Consider the following 17,817-nt stretch of genomic DNA (forward strand, 5'->3'; position numbering starts at 1 on the left):
TTTTGCCTACTTTTAACCATTCTAACCTCGACGGGAGTAATAGTGTCCAAAACATTTACTACACTTGATGTACATGAGTTTAACGGATCATCAATATTAGCATACGGGGTGTTTTCAGACCTAATCATTTCCACAAAATGTGTCCGTACGCTATCATTTATGAGTCTTCTCCTAACAACCCAACTGTTGGTTTGGATCTAACAGACAAATTGAAGAAAACACAAACATTATCTGATAAGGCAATATCGATAACCTTCAGGTTTGAAATAGCGAAACCCTTAGTAATGATCAAATCAAGAGTGTGGCCTCTGCTGTAGGTGGGCTCTTTTACATGCTTTGTTAAACCCAACGTTTCAAAGACAGGACTGCGTTATATAGCATGCTTGTCATTGGCTACATCTATATGCACATTTAAGTCCCTGTGAAGATCAAACAATCAAGGTCAGTGCAAACAACTGATTCTATAAAATCAGCAATAAATAATCTGAATTCTGTGGGGGTTTGTAGATAGTGATATAACATATGGATGATTGATTTATCTCCATTTTGAATGAATACTCAAATGATGAAAAAACTCCAAATGACAATATTTTCCCTGAATATAGCCCAAACACTGTTTTTGTCATGTCTCAAACACATAGTTGAAGTGAGGTGGGCTTCAGAACTACATTTGCTGTGTTAATGTGGAGTCATGTTACGGTTAAAAACATAAGATCGATATTATAGGAGGAAATGCAATGATGAATTAAGAGTGATTTATTACTTAAAGATCTGACATTGAGGCATTTGAGATTAGCGATAAATTTGCTTTAAACATTGTGCTCTTCAAAGGTATGTGGATTACATTTTCTGATCATATAATATTGCTGTCTGTCTCTTAACCAATCTATGGGCTTTAATAGTAGTTATTGTTTTACAAGAGATCACGTCCTTATTGACCCTCTGGTTGATGGGATTTTTAAAGCAGTCTTCTTCTTTGTCCTTGTCTTCCCTGCAGAGCAGTAGCAGTGAGTGGTCACTGTCAGAGCTGGATGTTTTGTTGCTGACTGGCACGGCGAGTCATACTCTCAGCTTGGCGGCCAGCAGCTTCGTAGAGGAGGAGCATCAAACCTGGTACTTCCTGCTCAACACTCTCTGCCTAGCAGTCTTCCAGGATGTGTGCCGCAAGTACTTCAGAGAAAAGAGCCACGCTGCAGCTGATGAAGAAGATTATCTCCTTCCTTCCAAAGACTGCAATCCCTCTGGCTACCACAAAGCAGATATTTACTCCGAGAAGTGGCTGGCTTTAGCCACGCCCCCCTTCACTCTGCTCTGCTGCCGCCTGCTGCGCTCCCTCAACCAGACTGGTGTGCAGTGGGCTCATCTTCCTGATGTGGGGCATTGGCTGAACAGGTGGGATATGAAAAATATACATTTCACAATCATTCTGGAATGCAACATTGACATAGCAACCACACAGTAGAGTTGTCCTTTTCAAATAGTGCTCCCCACTATTTGAAAAGGTCCCCATGCCAGGGGTGCATGGGACCTCGGGGAACATGCTTTTTTTTTACCGTACGAGAATAGGATGATATGTATGTAAGACTTGGCTTCACTGTAACCACGCAAACGAGGAAAGACCAGTGCGTTGTTTCCTTTAATCTTAATAAGCTTACAATGTAATGCAGAGGTATGCTTATAACAATATTATAAACACATAATATTAATAGTCATGGTGGAGAGTGGAGGGCGCAAAATATTTTCTTCTTTCTAGGGGGGCGTAACGAAAAATATATGAGATGCGCTGCAGTAGAGGAAGACAGGACACTGAGGTCCAATGATATCTGAGTAGTCGTCTCTTTTTTATTTAAACCAAATCATGTTCATATTCACTGTGACAAGCAAAATGTTTCATCCCATTTTAGTCATTTCAAAATACACTAACAGAGATGCATAAAATCAGTGATACACATGCAGACTTGGAATGTAACGATAAAGTTCATACCACCAAAACAATCACGGTTTTCATTATGATGACAGTATTGTTGAATGTGCTCAACAAGTACGTATACACACTGAAATCTTAGAGTAAAAAAGCTGCTTCTAGAGTAATAATTATAATAATAATAATGGATTAGATTTATATCGCGCTTTTCTATTATTAGATACTCAAAGCGCTCACAGAGAAGTGGGAACCCATCATTCATTCACACCTGGTGGTAGTAAGCTACATCTGTAGCCACAGCTGCCCTAGGGTAGACTGACGGAAGCGTGGCAGCCAGTTTGCGCCTACGGCCCCTCCGACCACCACCAATCATTCATTCATCATTCATTCACCAGTGTGAGCGGCACCGGGGGCAAGGGTGAAGTGTCCTGCCCAAGGACACAACGGCAGCGATTTGAATGTCAATAGGGGGGAGCAAACCTGCAACCCTCAGGTTTCTGGCACGGCCGCTCTACCCACTACGCCAGTGGTTCTCAACCTTTTTTCAGTAATGTACCCCCTTTGAACATTGTTTTAATTCAAGTACCCCCTAATCAGAGCAAAGCATTTTTGGTTGAAAAAAAGAGATAAAGAAGTAAAATACAATGTCATCAGTTTCTGATTTATTGAATTGTATAACATTGCAAAATATTGCTCATTAGTAGTGGTCTTTCTTAAACTATTTGGAAAAAAAAGATATAAAAATAACTAAAAAATTGTTGAAAAATAAACAAGTGATTCAATTATAAATAAGGATTTCTACACATAGAAGTAATCATCAACTTAAAGTGCCCTCTTTGGGGATTGTAATAAAGATCCATCTGGATTAATGAACTTAATTCTAAACATTTCTTCACAAAAAAAAATCTTTAACATCAATATTTATGGAACATGTCCACAAAAAAATCTAGCTGTCAACACTGACTATTGCATTGTTGCATTTCTTTTCACAGTTTATGAACTTACATTCATATTTTGTTGAAGTATTATTCAATTAATATATTTATTAAGGATTTTTGAATTGTTGCTAATTTTAGAATATTCCTAAAAAATCTCACGTACCCCTTGGCATACCTTCAAGTACCCCCAGGGGTACGCGTACCCCCATCTGAGAACCACTGCACTACGCCATGCCGCCCCCGGTAGTTAAAAGTGCAAAAATAATAACTACAGTTTGCCCCAAAACCAGACAATGTAGATTTTTTTGGGGGGGGGTGAATGTGCACCACACATTCACAAGAAATCAATGAGTGTACCCGATTTAGTGATACATTCTTATATGACGTCAGCTTAGCCTGATATGCAATACACAACTATTAGGGTCAAAACAATAAAATGGCGGCTTATATATATACATATACTCACATAGAACAAATAACGGTAACAACAAAAATAGAGTTGTCAAAATTAACGAGTTGTCTCGTGATTAATCACAAAAAATAATCATGTACACACTTAGATTAATTATACAATTGATTTTGATTGTACAATATATTTTCCTCAACTGCTGTACAGTAAGTGATTAGATCAATGCTTACGTAAGTACACAAATAAGTGAGGAGATTACGACTGGTGTGCTCGCTGGCAAATGTTACTCGAAAATACAGCCAGAAAGAACTTAAGATAACATTTTTACCAAGTTTTGTGCAAATAAATAGCATGCATTCATGTAAAATGTTTAAATAGCCTTCTTGGATGACATTTTGACAATACAATTGCATTTGTGGACAGATATTGGGGTCTTTCCATCCATCCAACCATTTTCTACCGCTTGTCCCTTTTGGGGTCGCTGGAGCCTATCTCAGCTACATTCAAGCGGAAAGCGGTGTACACCCTGGACAAGTCGCCACCTCATTATGAATGCTAATTTGAATTAGGGGGGGATTCTTTTTTTTTTTCTTTGTCATGAAAAAGGGAGGTTTTTGTCATGAAAAAGGGAGGTTTTTGGGTTGGTGCACTAATTGTAAGTGTATCTTGTGTATTTTATGTTGATTTAATAAAAAAATAAAAATAAATAAAAAAATAATCCATCCATCCATCCATTTTCTACCGCTTATTCCCTTTCGGGGTCACGGGGGGCGCTGGCGCCTATCTCAGCTACAATCGGGCGGAAGGCGGGGTACACCCTTGACAAGTCGCCACCTCATCGCAGGGCCAACACAGATAGACAGACAACATTCACACTCACATTCACACACTATGGCCAATTTAGTGTTGCCAATCAACCTATAATATTAAAGATAATAATAATAATAATAATAAAATATTTTGCGGCCCTGTACCAATCAAGCCGCGGCCCGGTTGTTGGGGACCACTGCCATAGAGTTTTGATCAAGCTTTGTATCTCAATTAAATAAAATGACTGTGCAATGTGTCTAAATATACTTATGAAATGAACTTTTCCAGTAAATTTTCTCATCTGTTGGTCTCTTTCCAGCTCCGAACACAAAGTGGTACTGTCCCTGCTGGCTGCTTTCTGTCTGGTTCTTATCTACTTCCTGGTCCAAAGACGCTGCTCGGTGGTATCCAAAGTTGCCCTTGCTCTTGGACTTTTGGGGGTTTACAGCTACAGAGCAGCTGTCGGAAATGTCTCATTTCCCTGGCAACGATCCGTTCGAAATATGTCCAAGTAAGTTGTTATGAACCACTTGACTCTATGACAGTTGCTCATGACAGATTGTCCTCTGCTGGTGAGATAATAGCAGTAATAACAATGGATTAGATTTATGCAATGCTTTTATAGACAGAAAACTGGGAACCCTTCATTCATTCACTCCACATTCATACATTGATGGTAGTAGTCATACATAGTCATCTATCCATCGTCTGGTATCCTGGTTGTATTTGGAACCATTGTATAGTGGTCACCCTGTTTTAGCTGCTGGGATTTAGTTTAGTGCACTTCATGCCAGGTGGCATACACTGGTTGTCTCTACTATATACTGTGTTTCTTTTTATAGTGGAGTACCACTTATGTTTATCTGCACTAATTCAAGTCCCTCAATTATTATAATTACAGCTGTCAAACGATTGAACTATTTAATCGCGATTAATTGCATTTCATTCAGAGTTAACTGAAAATTAATCGCGATAATCACAGAAATAAATAATTTTACATCACCAATAAGTGTACCGTAGACAGATAATTTTTAAGTTTTTAATACCATGACTGGACAATTAATTTGCTTTAATTAAATGTTTTTAAACATTATGCTTTTTGAAACAGCTCAACACAAAGACGGATATAAACATGTTTTTACAGATTATTTAAAAAATACCTACAGTACATGGGTGTCTTGCCAGAATTCATATTTTGTAGGAATACAGTATTTGTATTCCTGCTTTAAGAGCACTTGCATTTAGAGAGGAGCGACACTTCCATGTTAAATTAGAAGTTTCACGCATTAATAACACAAAATGTGACTTGTTACGATCTTGCTTTGGTTGTCAAAAATGTGAGGTGATATTTTTTCTAAATAAATAATTTTTTCTAATATTCTGTATCTGACATGTTGTACAAGTTAGAATTAGTAGTAGGTAATTTTGAACATGTGAATAACAAAGCAAAATTAAAAAATATTTAAAAAGGCAATCATTTTGATTACATAACAGTAAGGTACAGAAAAACAAACACATATTTCACAATGAAAACACGTACAAAATGAAAACAATACATAATGGTTAGTTTTTTTCATAACCAAAAAGAAATGGGAAGAAGTTAAACTTACCCGTATATTTAGTAAATCAAATAACTAGCTTTCTTATCAGCATTATTATTATGTACAATGATAAATTTAATGGTCTTATTAATATATAATCCATAATATATTACTCACTTTTCTTAGTCACATAAATACAAGTACTAATTGTTACACCAACCAATAAATAACTACCCAAATAATGTAAACACTTTATGATTGTTAGAAACCCTCATTCTTGTACATATAGAAAATCATGTTTTTGTATCACTTTTTTTTTTTTTTTTTAAACAAATATAAGGTTGGAAATTCTCTTAAATCCATATTCAAACTGTCACATTATTTAACCCCACATATTGAAACACAAACGCTTCTTCGTATTGTGCCTACATTCTGAATTTAAAGATTGAAATTACCCCTTCTAATTGTAACCCCCTTACCTTTCAGTGAAAAACGTTTGCACATTCCCAGGCAGTAAATTGTTTTTTTGCATTATATGTAATTTGTACTGTTTGTAGGTTCACAAGATCTTTAAATTTCAACAGTTTTGAATGTAAGAAAATTGCCCTAAACTTCTGCACAGTAGTGCAACTTAATGGCATTCATATGTCTGCATGACAATGTTTTAACCATCTCTACCTACTTATTAATAAAATGTAATATTCAGCATGGGGACTATCAATCAGAACAGGTTATAAAATAATATACCATAGTGATGGCAATATTGTGTAGTGAACTGTAATTACCCGACATGGGCTGAAGAGCGCATTGGCAGACCATCCACCCCTCCATCCATTTACTACCGCTTATTCCCTTCGGGGTCGCTGGGGGCACTGGAGTCTATCTCAGCTACAATCGGAGACAAGACTGCAGTATTAGACCTAGTCTCAGTGGTAGCGATGAAGAAGACCAGTTGTTCAAAGACAATATTCCTTCATTATCGCCGCTGCCATTAAAGTACACTTAATTTTAATCTGCCAAATAACATTTATTTAAGTAAAAATTATAACAGAATAACATGATCTACTGTAAGACGATTTTTAATGTTTTTGTTTGTTAAACCGGATGTGAAGCGTAGCGCTTTTTTTGGGAAGCCGCCAACCAGACGTGTATGATTGGTATGAGAAAATACTTATGTTTTAACTAAAATCTCAGATAAAAGTTACTTTAGACTTCCTCTCTACCTTCTTTGTTTCTGTAGAGCTTGTATTCCACCTTACTAAGCAGTTTGATTAACAGTCTACATTTTATGTTTTTAATGCACTTAATTGTAATACAAACACGGACTTAAAGCTTCTCCTCATTCCAGGCAGCGATGCACACTCAGCATTTACTCTAATGATTTTTTTTCACGGCGGTTTTAGGTAAAACTTTCCTTTCTTGTCTGAAGAAAGATTTGCCATTTGGATCTGAGATTTCCTTAAGGTCCCTCTTTTTTTGTGCAGTTTTTTTTTTATTTTTTTTTTATATATAAAGGTTTATTTATAAATTTCAACAATTACAAACAATAAGTCAAACAACAATATAACACATTATAAAACATTATGAAAACAGTACAAAACAGCGCCAGGGGGTTGTAAGTTCAAAATAATAAAAATAGAATACAAAAATATATATATATATATAATAAACAAAATGCAAAGCCGTAGGCTTATTCAGCTTCATCAAACAACTTAAATTTGGAACACAGCATCATCGTTTTCACAGCTTTTTTGTTGTTAGAGGTAGAGAGCGTTTTAATGTAAAGTTCCAGATCTTTTTTAAAGGCACAAAAGATAGGACGTGTATTAAGAAACTTACATTTATGAATATAAAACTTAGCCAATAAAATAATGAGGTTGCAAAGGTAGAATTCCTTTTCAAATTTTTGTTCAAACAGTGTAGAACCAAAAATCACATCTTTAAAGTAAAGCACATATTTGTCATAAATATTGTCCAGGATGAAGCGACAGATGCCCTGCCATAGTGATATTTTTTGTGCAGTTCTGCAAGGTATTTTTGAGAGTGTGGCTCAACAGGAAGTGGACGCCATTACACATTTCCCCAAACTACGGAACAGGTCAACAGTCAAAAACTTTAATCGCACGTTAAAAAAATAATTGCCGTTAAAGGAACTTATAGTTAACTTATAGTTGATTTGATAGCCCTAATTAGAATTATAAAAAGTGTTGGCTTTTGTGATAGAGTTGGCAGTGAAATCCAAGGAATCTGTCCATGCATATTGAACTCCATTTGCTTCTGACATGTTTTTGGGATGTATTAATGAGTTAGCACGGACGCACCCTGAAGAAGCTGAGGGTCTCTCATTTCTCACTGCACACAGGCAATCTTAAACACTACAGTATTAATATAATCTCAGAGCTGAAGGACAAGGAGGCTGAAGAGACTGGTTGCAGAACCCAGGTTTAGTTAATACAACATAAAACACGTACACAATGACATCTTGTTCAGTGCAAAGTAAGCTTCAAAATAAAAGTATGACAGTATTACCTTGGATTCTACCAAATCAACTACCAAAATGCACGCATTTAGTTTTAGTTAATTAAAATGTTAACAGCTGTTTTAGTGGTTACCATTTTGGCCGCATAGTTTAAACCATGGGTGTCCAACTCTGGCCCGCGGGCCAAAATTGGCCCGCCGTGTAATTTCATTTGGCCCTTGAGGTAATATCAAATTAAGATTAGAGCTGGCCCGCCGGTATTATACAGCGGCGATGCTTCTATAACACTGCATTCACCGCTGATACTCGTACTTGTCAACCCTCACGATTTTCCCGGGAGACTACCAAAGTTCAGTGCCCCTCCCGAAAATCTCCCCTGAGCAACCATTCTTCCGAATTTCTCCCGATTTCCCCCCGGACAACAATATTGGGGGTGTGTCTTGAAGCCTTTAGCGTCCTTTACAGCCTGTCGTCACGTCAAGCTTTTCCGCCATACAAACAACGTGCTGGTCCAGTCACATAATAGATGCTGCTTTAACACACACAAGTGAATGCAAGGCATACTTGATCAACAGCCATAAGGGTCACACTGAGGGTGGCCGTATAAACAACTTAAACACTTTTACAAATATGCGCTACACTGTGAATCCACACCAAACAATAATGACAAACACATTTCGGGAGAACATCCACACCGTAGCAAACATAAATTCAACAGAAGAAATACCCAGGATCCCTTGCAGCACTAACTCTTCCAGGACGCTACAATATACACCCCCGCTACCACCAAACACCGCTCCCCCAATTTTTATTTACATTTTATTTAATATGCCATTGATATTTTTTACTCATTATTATAATTTGAAACTCGATTTTGTATGTGACTATAAAGCTACATAAGCCTTACTTGTTTAATATTCAATGCAAAACTTGTTTGGGTCCCTATTAAAAGGTTAATTTGTTCCACCGTGGCCCGCGGCCTTGTTCAGTTTTAAATTTTGGCCCACTCTGTATTTGAGTTTGACACCCCTGGTTTAAACCTTTGTTTGTGCACCTCTATGTGTAGTTGGACTGTTCTTCCTGTACATGTGGGTTTTTTTTGTGTTCTCCGGCTTTCTCTCACATTTCATAAACCGGCATGTTAGTTTGATTGTCCAAAGGTAAAAATGTGTGCTGTGATGACTATCTGTGTACAGTATATGTGTGTCTGTGTTCTGTGATTGGCCATTTGTGTATTTATGCCCTGTCATTGGTCATTGGGGACGGCGTGGCGCGGTTGGGAGAGTGGCCGTCCCAGCAACCTGAGGGTTTCTGGTTCAATCCCCACCTTCTACCAACCTCGTCACATCCGTTGTATCCTTGAGCAAGACACTTCACCCATGCTCCTGTTGGGTCGTGGTTCGGGCCTTGCATTGCAGCTTCCGCCATCAGTGTGTGAATGTGTTTGTGAATGGGTGAATGTGGAAATAATGTCAGAGAGCTTTGAGTACCTTGAAGGTAGAAAAGTGCTATAAAAATATAACCCATTTTTTTGACTTTGTGTCATGTGATTGGCCGTTTGTGTAGGACTCAACAGGAGCACTGGTGCTACTGAATAATATAAAAATGATAGGACAGAAAACATCCATCCATTAATTTTCTACCGCTTGTCCCTTTTTGGGTCGCGGGGTGTGCTGGAGCATATCTCTGCTGCATTCTGGCGGAATGCTGTGTACACCCTTTGACAAGTCGCCACCTCATCGCAAGGCCAACACAGATAGACAGACAACATTCACACCCACATATTAATCTAGCGCATGTGCCTCACAATACAAAGGTCCTGAGTTCAATCCCGGGCTCGGGATCTTTCTGTGTGGAGTTTGCATGTTCTCCATGTGACTGCGTGGGTTCCCTCCGGGTACCCCGGCTTCCTCCCACCTCCAAAGACATGCACCTGAGGATAGGTTGATTGGCAACACTAAATTGGCCCGAGAGTGTGAATGTGAGTGTGAATGTTCTCTATCTGTGTTGGCCCTGCGATGACGTAGCGACTTGTCAAGAGTGTACCCCCCCTTCCCCCCGAATGCAGCTAAGATAGGCTCTAGCACCCCCCACGACCCTGAAAGGGACAAGCGGTAGAAAATGGATGGATGGATATTTCCATCCATCCATTTTATTTATATATATACAGTGGGGCAAAAAAGTATTTAGTCAGCCACCGATTGTGCAAGTTCTCGCACTTAAAATGATGACAGAGGTCTGTTATTTTCATCATAGGTACACTTCAAATGTGAGAGACAGAATGTGAAAAAAAATCCAGGAATTAACATTGTAGGAATTTTAAAGAATTTATTTGTAAATTATGGTGGAAAATAAGTATTTGGTCAACCATTCAAAGCTCTCACTGATGGAAGGAGGTTTTGGCTTAAAATCTCACGGTACATGGCCCCATTCATTGTTTCCTTAACACGGATCAATCGTCCTGTCCCCTTAGCAGAAAAACAGCCCCAAAGCATGATGTTTCCAACCCCATGCTTCACAGTAGGTGTGGTGTTCTTGGGATGCAAGTCAGTATTCTTCTTCCTCCAAACACGACGAGTTGAGTTTGTACCAAAAAGTTCTATTTTGGTTTAATCTGACCACATGACATTCTCCCAATCCTCTGCTGTATCACCCATGTATCCATTTTGGTATAAACCCCCCAAACCCCAACCCCACAAAGCAAGCATACAACTGTGCGCAAAATTTTTTGCGTGTTGCCTATTTTAATAATACGGGAAGTCTTTAGTTGCAAGGATACTCATACTGAATCCTATCTCCTATTTCCACTGGTATATGTCTGTACTTAGGTTCAGCTCCACCAGTTGGACTTCTTTGTAATGTTGTAAATCTACAAGTACCAACACAAAGAAAACCTCCAGAAGCAACCCAACCTTTATCACTTCCATAGGTGCTCAGACACAGCATAGGCTACGGTAACACTGCAGTGTATATAATGCTTAATTCCGATTTTCTGTTAAATTTGATCTTTTTATTTAGTCGTTCACATTCTCAAAGGGTTCAATAAAGTACTTTCTATTCTATTCTATTCTATTACAAAAAAATGTTAACTAATAATTGTCTGCCGTATAAGCTTAATAAGGAAGAACAAGAATTGTGGGTCTTGCAGTTTGGGTGCTAAAATTACTTCAACATCTTCTATGAGGAGTATGTGAGCAAGAACTCTGAGCCTAGATTTTTTTGGACATGACATGAATTCTAAACCATCTTCTTTTTCCCTGTTTTGTATCCATTCATACCATTCAAACAATTTGTCACAAATTTCAGTTATTTCACTTGCATTAGTTTGCGCAACGTTGGCTGTTTAAACTTTGCTAGTATGTGCCGTTGGCAAGGTATGCTTTAAACACAGAAGGGCCACAGCATCTCCTTGATCAATAGTTTTAAAGCCCAAATTCCTCCATAATGTGCTTCAATCACCCTCTTTATCAACCAGTAGAATTGCCTTTGTGTGTCAGTTTTCCTCTCATTGCTGTTTTTGCGAGTGTATGTGCGCTAACACAGTCAACATGCTCCTCGGCTCAGCAACATCACCGGGTATGCAAATTAAAAAAAGTTAACTTATTTTTCAAATGCAGTATAGTACCATTTTTAATTCATTGGTACAGCAGTACTGCTACTTATTAGTAACAGTATGCCATACAACCCTAATAAGGTCAAAATTATGTTTATTTAAATTATTTAGCCTTTTTATCAGCCTATTTCACTACAAATAATACAATGACATCAGCAATCACCAACCCTCTGTTGTGTGATTTAGTTTTTAATGGAACTGGTAATCAAAAGTAAGTTTGTTGAAAAAAATATATATTTTATTTTATGCAAAAATCTTTCAGCCCTTGATTAGAGCAACAACAATCAGTTTGCTTAGATAAAAGCTTCTATTTATACTCTGTTGCTCTGATTAATCTTTTAATGAGTAATAAACATTGATCCGGACCCAAAGAGCGCCCGAAAATGTACAGACAAAATTTCTGCATGGCCCCTGCAATGTAGCTCACATGAGAGCGGTGGTGTGTGGGTGCCCTGATCTGTGTGGCGACTTACAGCGGAGACTTTTTTTTTAAATATTGTTGCTCGCATGTTAAAAATTGAATTTTAAAGTTAATGATGGTCATTTATAAGACAATGAAAATGATGATTAGAGCAAGCAGAACAAATTGTATTTAAACCATTTTTTCTTGTATTCACATAACTGTGTTTTACCCGATTACTCAATCAAACTGATTGATACACTATATTGCCAAAAGTATTTGGCCACCCATCCAAATGATCAGAAGGAGGTGTCCTAATTACTTGGCCCTGTTACATGTGTATAAAATCAAGCACTTAGGCATGGAGACGGTTTCTACAAACATTTGTGAAAGAATGGGCTGCTCTCGAGAGCTTAGTGATTTCCAGCGTGGAAGTGTCATAGGATGCCACCTGTGCAAAAAATCCAGTCGTGAAATTTTCTTGCTCTTAAATATTCCAAAGTCAACTGTGGGCTTTATTATAAGAAAATGTAAGAGTTTGGGAACAACAGCAACTCAGCCACGAAGTGGTAGGCCACATAAACTGACAGAGAGGGGTCAGCGCATAGTGCAAAGAGGTCACTGACTTTCTGCACAGTCAGTTGCTACACAACTCCAAACTTCATTTGACCTTCCAATTAGCCCAGTTACAGTTTGCAGAGAGCTTCATGGAATGGGTTTCCATGGCCGAGTAGCTGAACCTAAGCCATACATGGTGTAAAGCACGTAGACACAGGACTTTAGAGCAGTGGAGACAAATTCTCTGGAGTGATGAATCACGCTTTTCCATCTGGCAATCTGATGGACGAGTCTGGGTTTAGAGGTTGCCAGGAGAACGGTACATTTCGGACTGCATTGGAATTTGGTGGAGGAGGAATTATGGTATGGGGTTGTTCTTCAGGAGTTGGGCCTGGCTCCTTAGTGAAAGTGAAAGGAACTTTGAGTGCTCCAGGATACCAAAACATTTTGAACAAATTCAGGCTCCCAACTTTGTGGGAACAGTTTGGAGCGGGCCCCTTCCTCTTCCAACATGACTGTGCACCAGTGCACAAAGCAAGGTCCATAAAGACAGAGTCTGGTGTGGATGAACTTAACTGGCCAGCACAGAGTCCTGACCTGAACCTGATAGAACACCTTTGGGATGAATTAGAACGGAGACTGAGAGCCAGGCCTTCTCGACCAACATGGTGTGTGACCTCACCAATGCGCTTTTGGAAGAATGGTCGAAAATTCCTATGAACACACTCTGCAACCTTGTGGACAGCCTTCCCTGAAGAGTTATAGTTGTAATAGCATCAAAAGGTGGACCAACATCATATTTAACCCTATGGGTTAGGAACAGGATGGAACTTCAAGTTCATATGTGAGTCAAGGCAGGTGGGCAAATACTTTTGACAATATAGTGTATATAGAGGATAGAAGGATGTTAAGGATGCCATTGGCAGAAATAATTGCACAAGTACAAAATCTTTATTTTCATACTAGTCAATACTATAACAAAAATGACCTTAGTAGCTTTGTTAGAGCATTACATCTAAATAACAAAATATGCACAAATGTAATGAGTACGTAAAAATATGTTATTATTGCCCATTATCGTGTCTCTTTTAAAAGTGGTAGTCCAATGTTGATGCATTTCTAATTTTACTGTACTGTACGTTGAACATAATTTAGGTCATTCAGTAGTTTTTGAAGTCATTATAGCCTTGGATTGATTTATGAACGCAATCCTTGATATTTTAGAATGAGAATTAAGCCGACAAAATATTAACCACGCCTCAGTCACCGTTGGTCCGATTTTCTCAAACATAAAAAAGGTTGTGCTGACATGAGAAAAAAGGTCTGGTAAAAACTGTGACTGGATATTTTCTATTAAAGTAGCTATTGTGCTAGCAGGACCCACCCTTTGCAGTCACTACAATAGCTACTATAACTACAGTTCTGAATTCCCACAAATGTCACAAAGCGTCAGATGTTAGATTGACTGCAAAATGTTAGGTAGTATGTTGACAGAGAAATTATTTCTTTTTTACACATAGAATGCAGCAGAGATGTCCTATTGAGTTGTAAACAAGTGTTTTTTGACACCCAAAGTCAGTCACTAAAATGAGCTAGTTACCTCAAGGAAATAATGAGCATGCAGGATGGTCTAGTTTTCCAGGTGCCTCCAACTATGAACAGTTGCACGGCCTTCCCTAACCTTTCCTGTTCTCCTTGGCAGCCACTTCTACTTGCTCACCTAATTAAAAGCTCAACCTCTAACCCGCAGCCTGACAAAGAACACCTGAATAAAGCTATGCGAGGGACTGACTGTTGTTCCTTCCTTATGATTGATATGTTGACAGCTCAACCTCAACCTGACCGCTAATGTTTGTTTTCCTCCCTCGTAGTACAAAGACGGTACAAAATAAATGTGGGTTTTTGTAATATTTCACACATCTGACCATGTAGTTTATCAACCGTAATAACAAATTGTATTATGTTTCTTGAAGGAGTTTGATTGCAACTTAAGTGCTACAGTGTTTTTCCACTTGTACTTGATATGTGTCTGTGTTTAGTGCGAAATATGCCTAGGTGTTGCCTTGCTATAGTCTTCTTTCACATTTGTAGCTTTACAGATGCAGGCCAATACAGTAGATACGCTGTTAATATAGTAAACTATTATAACCTGAACATCCTGAGATCACATTCACAGGTCAACAAAATAATCATCTAGGCAGATACCAATAGGGCTGGACGATTATGGCAAAAATAATAATAATGATATTTTTGATTGATATTGGAATCACAATAATTATACAATTATTAAATCATTTGAAAACATGAATATTTATTGTGCCACAAAGTCTCAACTTTAAATATATATATATTTTTAAATTGTTGAAAATAAACAAGTTCAATTATAATTTCAAAAACAATAATTTCAAATAACAAAGGCAATATAAAAACAATTCAGTTTTTCTGTTGTAATTTGCTTTTAATTCGTTTTTATACCTTTTACACATATTTTACCTCTATAGAGTGTGTGCTTTTTGTGTCAAATAAAATTGAATAAAATGTTTGTTAATTAATTGCAAAAATCTTCATATTTATTGGTGAAATACATCTTTGGATAATTTTGCCCAATATTTTATGTCAACGCATATAAGCATTGTGTAAATTTATCAATAAGTTCGAAGTACATTATGGTTGTGTAAAGTACTTTTTTTATAACATTTATTCTGTTAATGCAATCAGATCGGATTTGGCGCACCGCACTATTATTTTGAATGGCGGAAGTGTGTTGTGCTGCTTTTCTCAGCTTGACGAATAAAAAGACCCCTCGTTGGAGGCTGTTTAAAAAACAAAAAGAGCGAGACTCAAGTTGCAACTGCTGTACAGTTTGTACGTTCATTTTACAACAATAATGTCATTTACAACAACACAAGCAGATGAAATATGCTGTGGGTATATGGATTGTTCTTGCTAGCTTTAACTTTGTAATTAGTTTAGGGCAGGGCGATGAATCAATAGAGGTACCGGACACATTATTTTCCCAAACAAATTTTCCTTCTCACAATAACAATTTTTCACTTACATTTATGTTGATCTACCTCATATTCTGCATTTAACAGCGAATTGTGTTTTTTTGGCCAGTTCTGTGACTCCGCCGTTGGTTACGTGAACGCGGAAATCATATGGCCTTATTTTTTGTTGAGTTTAGGAGATTAATGATTAGGCATACTAAGGCTGTGACAAATACAACGTAGCAACCATGGCATGTTGAGATCATAAACTTCTAGTAGACATGGTCTTGTTTTCACTCAGTCACTCTTCAATTGTTTCACCGTTACAAGCTCCGGAATTTGCATGCACGTTGTGCTTCCCATTGATCTTTTTTTTTTTTTTTGCATTATTATAATTTCATAATCGTTAGAAGCTACAATCGGAATCAGAACGTTATTAATTGTTTAGCCCTAGGTACAGTACCTGTGGCAACAGTCTGAGCTGCTAAAACATGATTTTATTGTTGTACAGATACATCAGTTGTTTTCACTTAAGCCTCTCCACCAAATTTTAGCTTTGTTATTTCAGTAAGAACTGGTATTGAGGGCGTTGGTACGGCACCATTAGCCTCACATTCCCTGGCATCAAAACATATTTAATTTGATCACTATGCCACTTTAAGATATAATGCAATTGATTTTTACAACTCCCAGTTTTGTGTGTCACTGTTTATAGACCACCAAAGAAATGTGCTACTTTTTATTAACGAGTTCTCTGTTTTTATTATCAGTCATTACCTCTATATATAACGTGATCATTTCAGTCAAGGATTTTAATCTGCACACTGATTTTTAGTCTCTGTTTAAAATAAGTTTTGAAATTTACTAGATTTTATGCATTTCATCCAACGTGTCACACAGCTGACTCACAACAGAGAACTCACCCTGAATTTGATCTTTAACTACAATGTGTTCTGTCCATCAGTGTCTCTTCTGTTGTCGATGTTTGTTTCTTTGCTGTTGCCCGTACTTAGTTGTGATACACTTTTCCACTTCTTGTTGCAGTAATAAAACAATCAGAAGAAGTCTGACGAAAGTGGTGAAGCTGTTTTCATTAGCACTTAAATTTTATAGACAGTTGAGTGAGGAAAAATTGTCATTATTAATTTAGTTTATTTATTTTAGCACAAAATAACATACATTTATTTTAGTCAGTTACTTGAGTCCCTACTTTGTTAATACTTATGTATCTAATCAGTCTGACCTAAACCTAAAGTTTATGTATTAAATAATAATCTTGATGATTAACACATGGTTTCATATTTTTTGACAAGGTTTATCCTGTTAAACTGTCTGTGTAGGTTGGATATAATTAATGAATATGATAAAAACCAAGAGCCCTAAGGTCCAAAAGGTAAAGAACCCCTGCCATAGATTGTGTTTTGGCATCTTTGCTAGGCAGCAGCTGACATCGGTTGACGCTTTAACGACTAGCTGCACTTGTAACTTTTTTTGCTGCACAAGTTCCCACCTCATCACAGGGCCAACACAGATAGACAAACAACATTCACACTCACATTCACACACTAGGGCCAATTTAGTGTTGCCAATCAACCTATCCCCAGGTGCATGTCTTTGGAGGTGGGAGGAAGCCAAACTCCCGGAGCTCAATCGCCTTATACTGTAGCTTTAGGTTGCTCGGCAACCGCTTTGAATTGTGGTGGGGTCCAATTAGCTTGTTTCAGTGAATCTATGCCTCATGCTAGGACACACTTAAGATTGAAGATGTCAGAAAGCTCTTCTGTAGCTGGTATCACGTGAGGTGGTCAGGAAAGCTCCAAAATTATTCAAAACCCTGGTGGGAAAAGCTGAGCTTTATTTTTATGTCCTTTCCCATTGACAAAAAGTGACATATGATGAGAAGCTTGATGAGGATTTTTTCTACGACGAAACCCTGTACATGTCTTTTAGATCCAATTGCAAGTCAGTTTTTTAGAATATATACGCCTTGTCAAATGTAAGCGAGTCGACACCAGATCATGGTGTCACGGCGATCTCTGTGTCGAACAGAGGCGCATCCCAATGAGCCCTGCGTCCTTCATCTTTGAACATCTTTCCAACGCACCTGCTGTATGCGGGGGTACTCGGAGGGTAGAGGGGTCAATGTCCAACTATTCGA

General features: G+C 37.9%; 1 protein-coding gene across 3 annotated transcripts in view; it reads left to right on the forward strand.

Moving 5' to 3' along the window:
• Positions 1–17,817, forward strand: part of pigg (phosphatidylinositol glycan anchor biosynthesis class G (EMM blood group)) — a 154,984-nt gene that overhangs the window by 64,647 nt on the left and 72,520 nt on the right. For all 3 annotated transcript variants that reach the window (XM_061901499.1, XM_061901498.1, XM_061901497.1), the window contains exons 9-10: positions 998–1,392; positions 4,401–4,592. In XM_061901499.1, coding sequence (XP_061757483.1) covers positions 998–1,392; positions 4,401–4,592 — 587 coding nt within the window. The remainder of the gene's footprint in view (positions 1–997; positions 1,393–4,400; positions 4,593–17,817) is intronic.

The sequence above is a fragment of the Nerophis ophidion genome, linkage group LG05 (genome assembly GCF_033978795.1).
Source record: "Nerophis ophidion isolate RoL-2023_Sa linkage group LG05, RoL_Noph_v1.0, whole genome shotgun sequence".
In the NCBI taxonomy this organism is placed as follows: Eukaryota; Metazoa; Chordata; class Actinopteri; order Syngnathiformes; family Syngnathidae; genus Nerophis; species Nerophis ophidion.